Source organism: Macrotis lagotis, chromosome X (assembly GCF_037893015.1).
Source record: "Macrotis lagotis isolate mMagLag1 chromosome X, bilby.v1.9.chrom.fasta, whole genome shotgun sequence".
NCBI lineage: Eukaryota > Metazoa > Chordata > Mammalia > Peramelemorphia > Peramelidae > Macrotis > Macrotis lagotis.
In genome coordinates, this window is record NC_133666.1 from 617,988,193 (window position 1) to 618,004,424 (window position 16,232).

Sequence of the window (16,232 nt, forward strand, 5' to 3'; positions counted from 1 at the left end):
CAGTTAAATTAGAACACCAGAAGTTATACCTTCCCAAACTATGGTTATGAGAAGAATCCTTTGCCATACAAACAATAAATCATAGATGATAAAATAGACAGTTTTGTTCACATCATAAAGAACTTCTGCACAAAATTTTAAAAAAATCAGGTAAAATTAGAAGGGAAACAGTTAACTCAGAAAAAAATATTTACAGTAAGTTTCTCTAGTAAAGGTATGACATACAAATTATATAGGGAACTAATTTAAATATTTATATGAATAAAGATCATTCTCCAATAGACAAAAGGTCAAAGGATAGGAAAACATAGGTCTCAAAAGAAGATGCATGCAATTAATGAAACAAGAAATAGTATTCCAAATTCCTATTAACAATAGAAATTGCAAATGAATACAGCTTAGAGATTCCACTGCATACCCATCAGACTGGCAAAAATGACAAAAGGGGAAATTTTTGATTGTTGTAGGACCCATGGGAGGATAGGTACATTAACGTACTCCTTGGTAAAATTGTGATATGATCCAGGTATTCTGGAGAGCAATCTGAAACTATAACCCTCAAATCACTGAATTATATATATGTTCTTTGACGCAATAATAGCACTACTAGGTTTAGACTATTAAAAAATCAAAGAAAAAGAAAAAAGATACTTTTGTAAAAAAATATTTAAAACAGCACTTTTTGCTATTGTTGCCAGGAATTGGAAAAGAAAAATTATGGTATATGAAAGTAACAGAATATTACTGTGCCATGAAAAATTAAGAAAGTGTATGAGGGAGGAAGCCAAGATGATGTCATAGAAGCAGGAATTCCCAGAAGTTCTCTTCCAAAACACTCTAAATACCTTAAAAACAAATACCTCTAACCAAATTCTAGAGTGGCAGAAGCCACAGAAAGACCAAGTGAAATAATTTTCCAGTCCAAGACAATTTGGAAGATCCATGGGAAGACTTCATCCCACTGGGGTCGGAAGGGGTCACAGCACAGTCAGGGCCACACCATGCCAATGAGCTCCAGTCTTCCAGAAATTGCCCATGGGGCCCCTGGTTCCCTAGGGGGCTCCATGGTTCATGACAACAGGAGAGGTTTTCAGATCTCCCAACCAAGGGATCACCAAGGACAACTTGGAAGGTCAGTGGGAAAACTGCCAGAGTGAGCCTGGTGCCCAGTACAGCTTAGGCCTCAGCACAGACCAGACCTAGAGAAATGGAAGCAGGCACAGAGCCACCCAGCAGGGAGCCACCCGGCAGCTGCTTACAGAATGCTCATCCCATGGACTGTCAAGGTTTCCCTGGGACAGGACTCTGTTGCACTGTCCACATTCAGACCCTGGTTGCAGTCTGGGGGCCCCCCATTGCCATAGTAGAGCAGGGACCCTCCTTACAACTACAGGGCAGAGGGGGGTGCTTATGGTCATCCAGACCAGAGCACAGGCCAGGAGAGCAGTCAGAACCTCTCATAAGATCTTGAAGGAACTGAGGTCTTTCAGGGGGTTTCCCAAACACACTCAAAAATTTGGGAAGCAAAATAAAACCGAGTCATAAGCTGGGGAAATGAGTAAACAGAAAAAAATAATCTGATCTTTAGACAATTACTTTGGTCCCATGGAGGATCAAAATGCCCACTCAGAACATGACACAGTAAAAGCAAAGTAAAATATCAAAAGACTCCAAGAAAAATAGGAATTGGTCCCAAGCTACGAAAGAACTCAAAAAAGATTTCGAAAATCAAGTAAGGTAGGTAGTAGAAAAATTAAAAAGAGAAATGAGAGCAATGCAGGAAAATCATGAAAACCAAGTCACAGGTTGGCGAAGGAGATACCAAAAAATGTCAAAGAAAACAACATGTTTTAAACTGATTTTTAAAACCAGTTTAGGTCAAATGGAAAAAAGAGCAGTTCAAAAAGTCAATGAGAAGGATGCCTTAAAAAGCAGAACGGACCAGATGGAAAAGAAGATAAAAAAGCTCTTAGAAGAAAATAACTCCTTCAAATATAAAATGGAGCTAAGGGAAGCTGATGACTGAGAGAAATCAAGAAACAACAAAACAAAACCAAAAGAATGAAAAACTAGGAAAAAAATGTGAAATATCTCATTGGAAAAACAAATGACCTGGAAAATAGATCCAGGAGAGATAATTTTGAAATTAATGAGTTACCTGAAAGTCATGACCAGGAAAAGAGCCTAGACTTCATTTTTAAAGAATTAATCCAGCAAAATTGCCCTGATATCCCAGAAGCAGAGGGTAAAATAGAAACTGAGGAAATCCACTGATCACCTCCTGAAAGAGATCCCAAAATAACCCCCCCCAGGAATATTATTATAGCCAAATTCCAGAACTCCCAAGTCAAAAAGAAAATATGACAAGCAGCCAGAAAGAAATAATTCAAAGATTGTGACACTACAGTCAGAATTACACAGGACTTAACAGCATCTACATTAAGGGCTCACAGGGCTTGGCATATGATATTCCAGAAGGAAAAGAGCTTGGACTACAACCAAGAGTCAACTACCCAGCAAAACTGAACATCCTCTTTAAGGGGAAAAGATGGACACTCAATGAAATTGAGGACTTTCAAACTTTTCAAACTTTCCTGTTTTCCAGAATGAACAGAAAGTTTGATCTCCAAGTACAGGACTCAGGTGAAGCACACAGAAAGGGTTGATGGGAAGGGCAAATTATGAGGGACTTGATGTTCAACTGCATGGGAAGATTTTACTTCTCATTTATTAGGGCAGTTAGATGGAGCCTATATAGACAAGGCATAGGAGGGAGCTGAATATGAAAGTATAATATAAAGATGGAATCAGTGGGTGAGAAAGGAATGTACTGGGAGAATGGGAAAGGAGAGGTAGAATGGGCTAAGATATTTCACATAAAAGAGTCAAGAAAAAGCTTTTGAAATGGAGTGGAAGGGGGGGAAGGGGGGGATGAATGAGCTTTTATTCTCCTGGAAATGGCTCAGAGAGGAAACAAAATACACACTCAATAGGATATAGAAATCTAACTTACCCTAGAGGAAAAAGGAGAGGAAGGGGATGGGAGAAAGGGAACAGTGGGAGGTAAAGGGAGTTATAGGTGTCAGAAGAGAGGGTAGATTTGAGGGAGGGGGTAGTCAGATACAACACACTTTTTTTTTGTAAGGCAGTGGGATTGGGTGGCTTGCCTGGGGTCACAGTTTGTGGTTGTTGGGTATCTGGAGTTGGATTTGGGTTTGGGTCCTCCTGCTCCAGGGCTGGTGCGCCATATGGCTGCCCTGCAACACACTTTGAGGAAGGACAAAGTAAAAGGAAAGAGAACAAAATAAATGAGAGTGGAGAGTAATAGGAGGAGGGAAATACAGCTAGCAATAACAACTGTGGACTTATGATAAAGAATGTGATCCATCCCAGAGACAGAGCTGAAGGTATCTGAACAGACTGAAGTACACTTTTTTTCTTTTTCTCTCACATTATTTTGCGAGAGTTTCTCTAACTTTGTGTGTGTGGGGGATTATGTTTACTTTTACAGCAAGACTATTTTAGTAAGATATAAATAAATAAATTCATTTTTAAAAGAAAAATTATGAAAGTGGTAGGTTCAAAGACTCCTAGGACAACTTGTATGAACTGATTCACTCAGTGTTAAATGCGCAGAGCTGAGATAACGATTTACACACTGTTAAAAAAATCAATTCTTCAATTTAAAAATACAGGTAAGTACAATGACCAATCACAACTTATGAGAACCAATGATTAAATTAAGCTATTTGCTTCCCAAGAGAGAAAGTTATGAAGATGTGATAGAGAATGATAACATTTTCATAGACAGAAAATGTGTAAATGTTCTGCTTTAATAAGCTTATTAGAAACAAAAAGGGGTTCTTTTTAACAACTGGGATAAATTGGAGGAAGAAGCCAGGGATGAGTGATACCGCTGTTCAAGTACTATAGTGATATCCTATTAAGTATAGAACAAAAAATTATTTTAGGGGGTGGCTAGGTGGCACAGTGGATGGAGCACTGACGTTGGAGTCAGGAGTACCTGGTTTCAAGTCTGACCTCAGACACTTAATAATTACCTAGCCGTGTGGCCTTGGGCAAGCCACTTAATCCCACTGCTTTGAAAAATCTAAAAAAAAATATTTTAAAAAGAGGAGAATGACAGCTTCAGGTTTGGAACCACAGGTGTCTTGCCAATATCAGTTCTTCAGGAAACTGTTAGTTCTTATATCCAGGAAATACTGAGTAAAGGGGAAGTATTTCTCCAGGGGAGAAAAAAAACATAGCTATCAATTCCAGAAAATACTGAATAGAAGGGGAATATTGCAACAACCTTTTGGTGTCATGTTCATATTTCTCCCTTAGCCAAATGATTCATTATTTTTGATTAAAGTATAAGTTAGTCTACCTTTTAGAAAAGAGTTTAAAGAATGTTTCTCTATTCTCTAAATTATCAGTGAAATGAAGTGTTCTTTAAAACAATGTAAAAACAAAGAAGAAAATGGATATGAATGAACAAAGAAAAATCTTGACTTGTATCAAAAGACTGAAGGAGAGAAGAACGTCACACAGAAAAATAGAAGAACCACTGAACATTTGGGGCTGAAGTAACAAATGAGAGGCTCTTCCAGAAGAGGAATGAAGTAATCAATTCTACTGAAGATGAAGCAGTTGCTTCTACTCCAAGAATGATTTGGATCCAAAACTATCATTAGATGAGTGATCATGCAGTTACAGTCCTAGGAAGTTTCTGGCTTCTCTGGTTACTTTAAATTCTGTGAGCATATAAATACGAGTATTACAAAAGTTTTAGTGAGATCTTAAGTTATTAAAAGATAATAAAGCTAAAAACTGTACCAAAGCTTTTGGGTTACCTTGCATATCTAAACTACTTCCCGAAAAATAAAGTCCTATATAAATAAGTTATTATGGCTTCCAAGAATTAAAGTTATGTCTGATAGACTAAAAGTGAAAAAATATAACCATAATTTTAAAATACTTACTTTGTCATCTTTTTTCTTTGATAGTTTCTCATCATTTCCAGGTTTCACCTCTGGAGGTGCCTGTTCTGACCTGAAATACAAAATTGTACAAATTTCTATTTAACTATACCCACAGAAAGACACTGAGCTTTACTTATAAGCAAGGCTGGCTACTATGAAAAAAACAAAAGAGGAGACAAGAGGGCAAACAATATAACAATTCAGAAAAGGATTCACTCCTGACCTTTGTATGGAAAAGAGCTGTATTTGCTTACCAAAATCCTCTGGACCAATTAAATGTCAGATGCTGAGAACGGCAGAGGAAGCACTGCTAAAGGAAGCACTTGCTCTAGTAGCATCAGGATATGCTTTCACAACACCTTTACATTCTGAAAAGCTGGAGTTAGGGTAGAGTATCATGTCCTCATTTTAAAATAGAAGCAAGAAACTGAAAAATTGCTTAAGACCTCACTGAAGGCTTACTGACTGAAAAGCAACAGAAAGTGCCAAGAAATGGGACCTCTCAGAAAAAAGCTAAACAAGCTGAAATTATTTGGTTAGATCTATGATGTAGCAGATTGACTAGTATAACAAAAAAAGAAAATGTCAAATGTTGCAGGAGATATGGACATTTCTGGTGGAATAGTGAGCTGATCCAAGCATTCTGGAAAGAAATTGAGAATTATGTCAAAAGGGACATAAAACTGTGAATCCCTATGATCCAAGTTTAAATCCCAAAGAGAATAACAAAAATAACCTATAGGATACTTTCAGAAAAACCCATGAAGACTCACTCACATGAACTGATGCTGTGAAGTGAATAGAACCAGAACATTAAGACATAGTAAGAGCAATACTGTACAATGATCATCCATTCTCAGCAATATAATGATTCAAGCAGTTCTGAAGAACTTATGAAAACTTCTATCCACCTCCAGAAAATGACTCAATGGAGTCTGATTACAGATTGAAGCATAGCCTTTTACTTTATTATTCTTGGGTTCTTTTGGTCTCTGTGTTCTTTGTAAAATACATTATGGAAATGTTCTGCATGACTACACATTTATAATCTACATCAAATTGCATGCTTTATCAAGGAAAGAAAGGAAGGAGAAGAATTTGGAACCTTAATTTTTTTTATTTTAGTTTTTGCAAGGCAATGGGGTTAAGTGACTTACCAAGGTCATACAGCTAGGTAATTATTAAGTGTCAGAGGTCAAATTTGAACTCAGTTACTCCTGACTCCAGGGCCAGTGCTCTATCCACTGTACCACCTAGCTGCCCCTTTGGAACCCTAATATTTTAACAAAATGGTAAAAGTTTTGTTTACATATAATTGAAAAAATAAAATGTAAATCTTTTTTAAAAAAATTATTTAGTTAGAGTGAACTAAAGGATAACAGTGATAGACATAGCTTTACTTCAGTTTATTCCTCACTAAGCAGTCAAACTCATCTTCCTATAGTACAGGTTGAACTGTGTCACATTCTCATCCCCTTTTCCCCCCAATAAACCCCAGTTACTCTTTATTACCTCCAGAATGAAATAAAGTTTTTCATAATTTTGCCTGTCCTCTGACCCTTACCTTCATTTTTTTTTTTGGTTTTTGCAAGGCAAATGGGGTTAAGTAGCTTGCCCAAGGCCACACAGCTAGGTAATTATTAAGTGTCTGAGGCCAGATTTGAACTCAGGTACTCTTGACTCCAGGGCCAGTGCTCTATCCACTAAACCACCTAGCTTCCCCTTACCTTCATTTTTTCTAGGTTTTATATATCTTAATTCAGGCACTTTAGTTTCCACATTTGTAAAGCAATGAGTTTTAATTGTCTTTTGAACATTTTTAACTAGCAAGAAGTTCAAACTAGATGTTATAGGCATCTCCAACTCATCATGTTCCAGAAGAACTAATTGTATTTATCTTCAACTCAGCTCCTGAATTTTTCTTTTCTTATCAAGGTCACCAATATCCTTCTATATATCTAGGTTCAAAACCCCAAAATTATTCTCAACTGGTTTGTTCATATATTGGAAGTCTAGGAAGATTCTAGAGAGAAGATAGAAAGAACTGGCAATGTTTAATATAGAAAAAGAAAATATTTAAGGGGCACAGGATAGGTGGTCAAACATTTGAAGGACTATCCCTGGAAAAAGGCATTAGTCTTATTGTTCTAGGTTCCTGAGGACAAAACTAAGAGCAAGAAGTTGTAACAAGGTCAATTTTGGTTTGATGTCAAGTCAGTCAATAAACCTTTATTAGGCTCCTTTTATATGCCAAGCACTATGATAAGTGCTAGAGATGCAAAGAAAGAAAAAAAGTAATCCCTTTTCTCAAGGAGTTCGCAATCAAGGAGACATCAAACAAATAGTTATGTACAAACTATATAAATAACAACCTGGAAATAATCAACAGAATAAAGGAACTAGAATTATGGGAATTAGAGAAAAACTTCCTATAGAAAATAACATTTTAGTTGGAAATTGAAGGAAGCAGGGAAGCAGAGAAAAGGAAAGAATTCAAATGTTGGGAGAGTCACAGAAAATGCCTGGAATCTTGAGACGGAATATATTGTTCAAAGAATGACAAGGAGGCCAATGTCACTGGATCTAAGAATAAGTGGGGAATATTAAGACCATTGGAAAGGTGGAGGGAGGTTATGAAGGACTTTGAATGTCAGAGGATTTTATATTTGGTTCTTTAGGTTACAAGGAACCATTCGAGTTTATGAAAGGGGGGGTCATAATGTTAAACCTACTCTTTTAGATGTAAGGAGAAATTGTCTAACAATATGAAATATTCAAAAGTGGGACGGATTACCTCGGGATCATGAGTTTCACCTCATTGGAGGCCTTCAAACAAAGGTTATATGACCTCTTCACAGCTATGTTGAAGAGGGGTTTCTTTCAGAGGAACCCTTCTATAACAACCATTCAATAGCTCAGTACTGCATTCAGAACATTGTGCTAAGTTGTTTCTATCCTCATGACTCAACTGAAACTGTTCTCTCCAAAGCTATCAACAATCTCTTAATTGTCCAGTCTAATGGTCTTTTTGCAATGAATGAATAACAAAGCATATACTTATGTACAAAACACTGGGGGTATGGAAAAACAGAGCAGTCTGGTTCTCTAGGAGTTCTCACTCTAACCTGAGGTCTCTGATGTTATTTTTAAAAAATACTTTAACAGCTATTTCATTTTTCCCATTTATAATCTGACATATTTAATTTCATACATTTAGAAACATTCTGAAAAGAGATCCATATGCTTCACTAGATTGCCAAAAGCATCTATGTATGATACAGAAAAGATGAAGTCATGTAAACAGGGGAAGACAGCACACAGAGGTTTCAGTTACAAGTCAGATGGAAAGGTTGAATAGTCTTTAGAGTACACCAACAAAGCAGATAGTAGTGCCTCTTCTTTAAAGTCCTTAATAAAACTATATCCATTTCAGTTGGTCAGTATCTTCTTTCTCAGTCTTCTGCAGAGAGAGTGGCTAGGTCACATTTCTAGAAGGATTGCATCACTGAACAGTTACTACAGAGGCCAGGCTAGAATCTAGCAAAGCCAGTGGTCTGGAGAGGGGATGTGCTGCTATTCCCAAAACTGTTGGGTTCATGTTTCTGGGTTATCTCTAGCAGGTTCTGAGAGAAAATGCATATCAAGGTGGTGGCAATGGTTTAATTTGCCTGAACTTATAGTCAACTATCTCTCCCTCCAGGTACTTTGATGATTTCAGTAAACTTGGTTTGCCTGCTCAGTCAGTGTGGCAGGTCCCTTCTTCACAAAGGCTATTTCCTCCAGAGTTGGCTATTGAGACTAGGCTTGCATCAGAATTGGTAGTCTGAGGGGAAATACTATGCCTCTATTTTTCTCAATTCTTACCCTAATTTGAGCTCTCTGAAGCTTTTGACAACTTTTACTTTTAGTGAATTTTTGAAAAGACTGAATATCCTCATCTTCCCTAGACTGGAAATGAAGCTACTCATAAATCTGGTCCCCCCACTATTTATCAATAGAGGAGTGAGTTGATTTGTATCTTTCCTCCTTAGGAAGTCAGATGGTCCCCTTGCTTCTCCCTATTAATACTAAATTTAGTGATGACATTGAATTGGAATAGTCCACTGCAACACGGGTCTCCCAACAGCTGGAATTACATGCCTGTGCCTCTATACACCCAGCAGCAGACAACATCTGTGACTACCTAGATATTCTCTTTTGTCTGGATTTTTATGACACTATTCCTTTGGTCTCTTCCAACCTAACTATTCCTCATCAGCTGCTTTTCTGGTTCATCATTCAAAAGAAACGGTAAATGACTGAGATGTCAGAAATAAATGATTGCTTGATAAACCCAAAGATTCCAGCTTCTGGAACTCACTATTTGATAAAAACTGCTGAATAACTGGCAGAAACTAGATCCTATTCTAAGATAAGGTCAAAATAAGAACAGGATTTAGACATAAAGAGTGGTAACCATAAACCAGTTAGGAGAAAAAGGAATAGTTTAGCTGTCAGAGCTGTGAAAAGGGGAGCCATTTAGGACTAAAGAAGAGATAGAGAATATTATAAAATGCAAAATAATTTTGAATACATTAAATAAAAAAGTTTTTCAACAAATAAAACCAATACAATCAAGATTAGAAGGAATAGAGAAAGCTGGGAAATAATTTTAACAACTAGTGTTTCAAATAAAGAACTCATTTCTAAAATATATAGAAAACTGAGTCAAATATATAATACAAGTCATTCCCCAACTGACAAATGGTCAAAGTTATGAAAGTTTTCAGATGAAGAAATTAAAGCTATCTATAGTCATATGAAAAAATGCTCTAAATTGATTAGAGAAATGCAAATTAAAACTACTCTGAGGGTACCATCTCACACCTATCAGATTAGCCAATATGGCAAAAAAGGAAAGTGATCAATGTTGGAAGGGATGTGGGAAAACTAGGACAGTAATACACTGTTGTTGGAGTTGTGAACTGATCTGAATCATTCTGGAAAGGAATTTGAAACTGTCTATATCCCAGAGAGATCACAATACCACTGTCTATATCCCAGAGAGATCACAAAAAAGGGAACCCACATGTACAAAAATATTTACAGCACCCCTATTTGTACTGGAAAAGAACTGCAAATTGAGGGGATGACCATCAATTAGGGAATGGCTCAACAAATTTTGGTATAAGAATGTGATGGAGAACAATTGCTGGTTAGAGATCATGAGCAGGCAGACTTCTGAAAAGACTTGTATGAACTGATGCTGAAATAAAGTGAGCAGAACCAGGAGAACATTGTACACATTAACAACAACACCGTAAAATGATCAACTATGATGGGCTTAGCTTTTCTCAGCAGTTCAATGCAAGGACAATTCTAAAAGACTGGTGATGGAAAATAACATCCACATCCAGAAGAAGAATTATAGAATCTGAATGCATAACAAAACATACAATTTTTCATTTTAAAATTTTGTTTTATATCTTTTCCCCCCTCAAAGTTTTCTCCCCTTTTGTTCTGATTTTTCTTTCACAACATAACTAATATGGAAATATACTTAACATACTTGTACATGTATAACCTATGGTACTCCCTCAAAAGAAGGAAGGAGGAAAAGGAAAGAAAAATGTAGCTTAACATCTTACAAAAATGAATATTGAAAACTATCTATATATGTAATTGAAAATCTTCATATGTAATTGGAAAAAACAATAAAGAATAAAGAAAAAGAATAAAGAAAAAGAAAAGAAAAAAGAACCCCCCCCCCAAAAAAAATTAAAGCAGCAGGCTTCAGGTTAAAATGGTTGGCAGGCTACCTTCCACAAACCTATTGCAGCAAAAAATCTAAAAGTAGTACAATACTGAAAGAATGATAAAAAAAAAAAATTCAATGAGAAACCATACTAAATGACTTTATCCACTCCTGAATGGCACAGAGTCAACTGGAGGTCGTGGGCAACAGAAACTGGGATCCACTAAAAAAGTCATTATCAGTACAGGCAAATAAGATGGAACCCTCCCGGAGTGATTAGAGACAGACAAGAAGCACCTGGAACCTGCAAGATTTCATATCCAGAGAGAGAAAAAGAATGTAAGGTTTCCATAAGAAAGCTTCAGAATGACAAAAGTCCCCAGCTCACACCCTGGAAGCAGGAGTGTTAAGTCCAAGTTTGGCAGCAATTCAGACAGATCCCAGAGCTTTGATACTTCATAGAAAATACCACAGAGATAGCTGAAGATCCAGGACACTGGAATTCAAAGGAGCATTAGCTTTCCCAGTGCTCTTAGAATAGATGTATGCCAGTAGGTAGAAGTCAGCAAGGAAATCTAGGCTGAAACCAAGAAGGGCTAACCAATGCTAACAAAAAGTGAAGGGTGCAGAGCTTGACCTTGGAAGGAAGCCCCAGTTCTAGAATATAAGGTGAATGAGAGCAATAAATAAAATAAGCAACAACTACTATAAAAAGTTATTAAGAGCTCCAGAGATAACACAAAATCCAATTCATTTTAAGAATTAACTCTACAGGGCAGTTAGGTGGCGAAGTGGATAGAGCATTAGCCCTGGAGTCAGGAGGACCTGAGTTCAAATTTGACCTCAGACACTTAATAATTATCTAGCTGTGTGACCTTGGGCAAGTCACACATTGCCTTAAATAAATAAAAATTAAATAAATAAAAAAATTTATGAAAAAAGATGTAACTCTCCATCAGTTGCAAACAAAGACTCAAAGGAAAAAATAAATGTTCTAGAGATTATGTAATTAATAATAATGATAATGTTTGTCCTTCCCTCTTGAAGAAGATCATGACATCGGGGAGGTGATGTCATGACAAGCACATGAACTGGATTAGAGTGAGGGGGTGCTGTGCTAAGTCACTGGCCTCACTTTCTCCCCTGGAGTCATCTGGGTTCATTGGTCAGAAATGGATCAAGATGACTGGAGATGACCCTGGATATGAGGCAATCAGGGTTAAGTGACTTGCCTAGGGTCCCATAGTTACTTAGCATCAAGTATCTGAGACTGGATTCGAACTCTGGTCCTCTTGCCTCCAAGAGCAGTGCTCTATCCATTGGAACACCTAGCTGCCTATGTAATTAACTGGAAGAAGTAAAGCAAAAGATTAAAAAATGAAGGAGAATAAAGAACTTGGAAAAGAAAATTGGTAAACCTCTTTCAAGAAAATGAACTCATTGAAAGAAAAAATAGGCAGAGACCTATCAGCCTTCGTTCTTAAACTAAATTGGTTAGCAGTAATCAAAACAATTTAAAAAAGGTTTAAAAAGAGAGGTAGAACTACTGGGTCTATACCCTGAAGAGATGATGAAAAAAGGGTAAAAACATAACTTGTACAAAAATATTTATAGTAGCCCTGTTTGTAGTGGCAAAGAATTGGAAATCAAGTAAATGTCCTTCAATTGGGGAATGGCTTAGCAAACTGTGGTATATGGATGTCATGGAACAATTATTGTTCTAATAGAAACCAGGAGGGATGGGAATTCAGGGAAACCTGGAAGGTTTTGTATGAACTGATGCTGAGTGAGATGAGCAGAACCAGAAAAAAACTGTATACCTTAACAGCAACATGGAGGTGATGATCAACCTTGATGGACTCTCTCATTCCATCAGTGCAACCATCATGGACAATTTGGGGCTATCTGTGAAGGAGAATACCATCTGTATCCAGAGAAACAACTGTGGAGTTTAAACAAAGACCAAGGACTATTACCTTAAATTTGGGGAAAAAAAACTGATATCTCATTGTTTGATCTTGCTATCTCTTATATTTTATGTTTTTCTTCCTTGGGGATATGATTTCTCTTTCATTGCATTCAATTTGGATCAATGTATACCATGGAAACAATGTGAAGACTGATGGACTGCCTTCTGTGGGGGTGGGGAAAGGGAGGTAAGATGGGGAGAAATTGTAAAACTCAAAATAAATAAAATCTTTATAATAGAAAAAAATAAAAAAAAATAAAGAGAGGTAGATCAATGGAATAGATTAGGTAAACAACATACATAAGTAAACAAATACAGCAGCCACTAGTTTCCAGGGGAAGGACTTACTAACAAAAACCTCTTTGGAAAACTGGAAGCTATATGTCAAAAATTAGATTTAGACAAACAACTCACACCATATACTAAGATAAGCTCCAAATGGATACAAGATCTAGCTATAAAAAGTTGCACATCAAAAGGAATTTGAGAAACAAGGAAGAAATTACCTTTAGGATCTATGGATAAGGGATGAGCTCATGTTTAAACAAACAATAAAGATCATTCAAGACAAAATGAACTATTTTGATGATATAAAACTTAAAAGATAAATACTGTAGGTTAAAGATTAACTGGGATATGAAAAAAAAATCGTGTCAAGTTTTTCTGATAAAAGGTCTTATATTCAAGATACATAAGGAACAGATTCAAATTTATAATAAACCATTCCCCAGTACAAAGGATGTGAAAAATTTTCAGTTTTAAAAAATTTTTAATTTTAGTTCCAAATTCTTTCCCTCCCACTAATCCATTCCTCACCCACTGAGAAGACAAGAAAATATAATATTCATACAAATGAAGTCATTAGCCATGTTCAAAAGTAAAGGAAAAGCAAGAAAAAATAATTTAAGAGAAAAAATGCTTCCATCTACAAAAGTCTATCTGGATGTAGTTCTCAAATCTGAAAGTGGTTAGCCTTTTTCATCACGAATCCTTTGGAATTGTGATGGAGCAACTCTATTGATCAATTGTTAAGTCTTCAAAGTTATCTTTACAATATAACTGTCACTGTGTACATTATTCTCTTGGTTTTGCTCACTTCATTTTGTATCAGTTTACTGAGCTTTCCCATGTTTTTCTGAAACCAGCCTCTTTTCAAAGTTTTAAAAGGGAGAAATTCTAGCTTTCAAAAGCCATTTGAAAAAATTCTCCAAAAATTAAGAAAAAGGAAATGAAACAACTCTTAAGGCTGACAAAGATGACAAAAGAAAAATATGAAAAATATGGATGGAACTTCAGGAAAACAAGTAAGCTAAAGTATTTTTGGTAGAGTTATGGACAAATTGGTCTATTCTGGCTGGAACTACACCAAAAATATTACTAAACTACACTACTATATATACTTCTACTAGGCTTATACCCTAAAGAGATTAAAAAGAAAAAGGATCTATATGTATAAGAATACTTAGTTATTTTCATAATAGCTAAAAATTATAAAGAAAGGGGATGTCCTTATCAAGTAATGGCTAAAGAAATTATGGTATATGATGTAATGATATATTATTGTGCTATAAGAAATGACAAATCGAACAATTTTTGAGGAAACTGAGAAGACCTCTCTGAACCAGTGAAAATCAAAGTGAGAATAACTAGGAGAATCATTTATGGGGATGTATTGTTCAGTCATTTCAGTTGTTTCTAATTCTCTGTCATTCCATTTTTGCAAGACTTTAGAAGTCTAATCAATGGAATCACAAACCCATCCAAAAGCCAAAAGATGAAACATGCCAGTCCCATCCTGTAAAAGAGGTTGATGAACTTAGATTGTAGAGAGAAATATACATTTTGGGGCATGGCCATGTGGGAATTTTTTTTCTGTTCAATTGTTTTTAGATACCTTATATCTTCTGTTTTTCTTTTTTCTAATATTTCTTGTTTCATGGACATAACGATTTCTTTAATCTGTTCTAGTTTAATTTTTTTTAGGGTCTTTTTTTTTGCAAGGCAAATGGGATTAAGTGGCTTGCCCAAGGCCACACAGCTAGATAATTATTAAGTGTCTTAGGCCGGATTTGAACTCAGGTACTCCTAACTCCAGGGCAGGTGCTCTATCCACTGCACCACCTAGCCACCCCTAGTTTAATTTTTAAAATATATTTATTTTCCATGAATTTATAATCTATTCTGTCTATTCTTCTGCCCCCTCAATTGAAAAAACACAAAACCCTGAAAAAGTAAAACCAGGACAGTTTGATAAGATTTAAGAGGGAAAAGGCAGGGTAGTTCAATAAGTGTAAAAAGAAAGAATTAGGAGATGAAAACAGTATACAAGCATGGACAAGATGAATAGGGGAAGTAGGCAATTAGAAGAACTACACAAAGGAGGCATGAATACACATATTCACATACTCCGAGTTTATCACAGAAATTCTTCAAACTCAAAGAAAAAAAGGTATAGATTGACAATTTGCCCTCAAGAAAATGAACTTTAACTTTGGAGAGTGGAACCTGAATTGGGAATTAAAAAGAAAAAATAATGAAGAGAATCAATCTATCTCTGAGGTAAAAAAAGAAGAGTTATGAAATGAAAACACATTGTTATAACAATATAACTGTTGTAAACCACTGGTATAGCATTGGGGAAAAAGTCCTAAAAAATGAAAAAGGAACTGGGAAAATCTTTGTGGCACATTCTCTTTAGTGGCAATTTTGTATAGGGTTAGCATCTAAGACCTATAAGAGAGCTGATATAAATAATAAAAACAATAGTCATTCTCCAATAGATAAATGGTCAAAATGTCTGGATAATTCTCAAAGGACAAAATTCAAGTTATCAACAACTATATGGAAAAAATATTCCAAATTACTACTAATATTAGACAAATTAAAACCATCATGAGGTTCCACTTCAGATACATCAGACTGGCAAAAATAACAAAAATGGCAGGGGTAGGGATGGGGAAAGAAGACAGTAGTCATATTCTGATCACTTTGAAACTAAATCCAAAAAGTTACTAAACTGTATACACCCTTCACCAAGCAATATTATTACTAGGTATATCCCCTAAAGAGACAAAGGCCAACAATCTAAAATGTTAAAAGTAATACTTTTTGATGTAGCAAAAAACTGTTAACTATTATAGCAAAGAAATGGAAGGAAGGGCTCATTAATTAGTGGTACCTGAACAAATCATAGTAAATTACTTGAATATTATTAAGCCTTAAGAAATTGTGGGGGGCAGAGCCAAGATGGCGACATGAAGGGAGTCTTAGGAGCTCTCTGATAAAAACTCATAAACTAAGGACTCTAACTAAACTTTCGAGAGACAGAACCCACAAAGGGACCCAGTGAGGCAGTTCTCCTACTCAAGGTAACCTGGAAAAGAGCAGAAAGGCTCTGCTCCCTGGGGTTGGAGGGGCCGCCCGCCAGAGGGGTGGCCCACCAGAGCCAAAGAACTTCAGCCTCCCAGAGGCAGCCCCACAGCGCTGGGAGCTGCGGCTCACAGCAGCGGGGGAGTCTCCTGAGCTGCACCCCGGGGAGCACCGG

At 36.4% G+C, this 16,232-nt stretch overlaps 1 protein-coding gene across 1 annotated transcript in view; it reads right to left on the reverse strand.

Moving 5' to 3' along the window:
• Window positions 1-16,232, reverse strand: part of TOP1MT (DNA topoisomerase I mitochondrial) — a 109,231-nt gene that overhangs the window by 78,746 nt on the left and 14,253 nt on the right. The window contains exon 7 of the mRNA XM_074202928.1: window positions 4,986-5,055. Coding sequence (XP_074059029.1) covers window positions 4,986-5,055 — 70 coding nt within the window. The remainder of the gene's footprint in view (window positions 1-4,985; window positions 5,056-16,232) is intronic.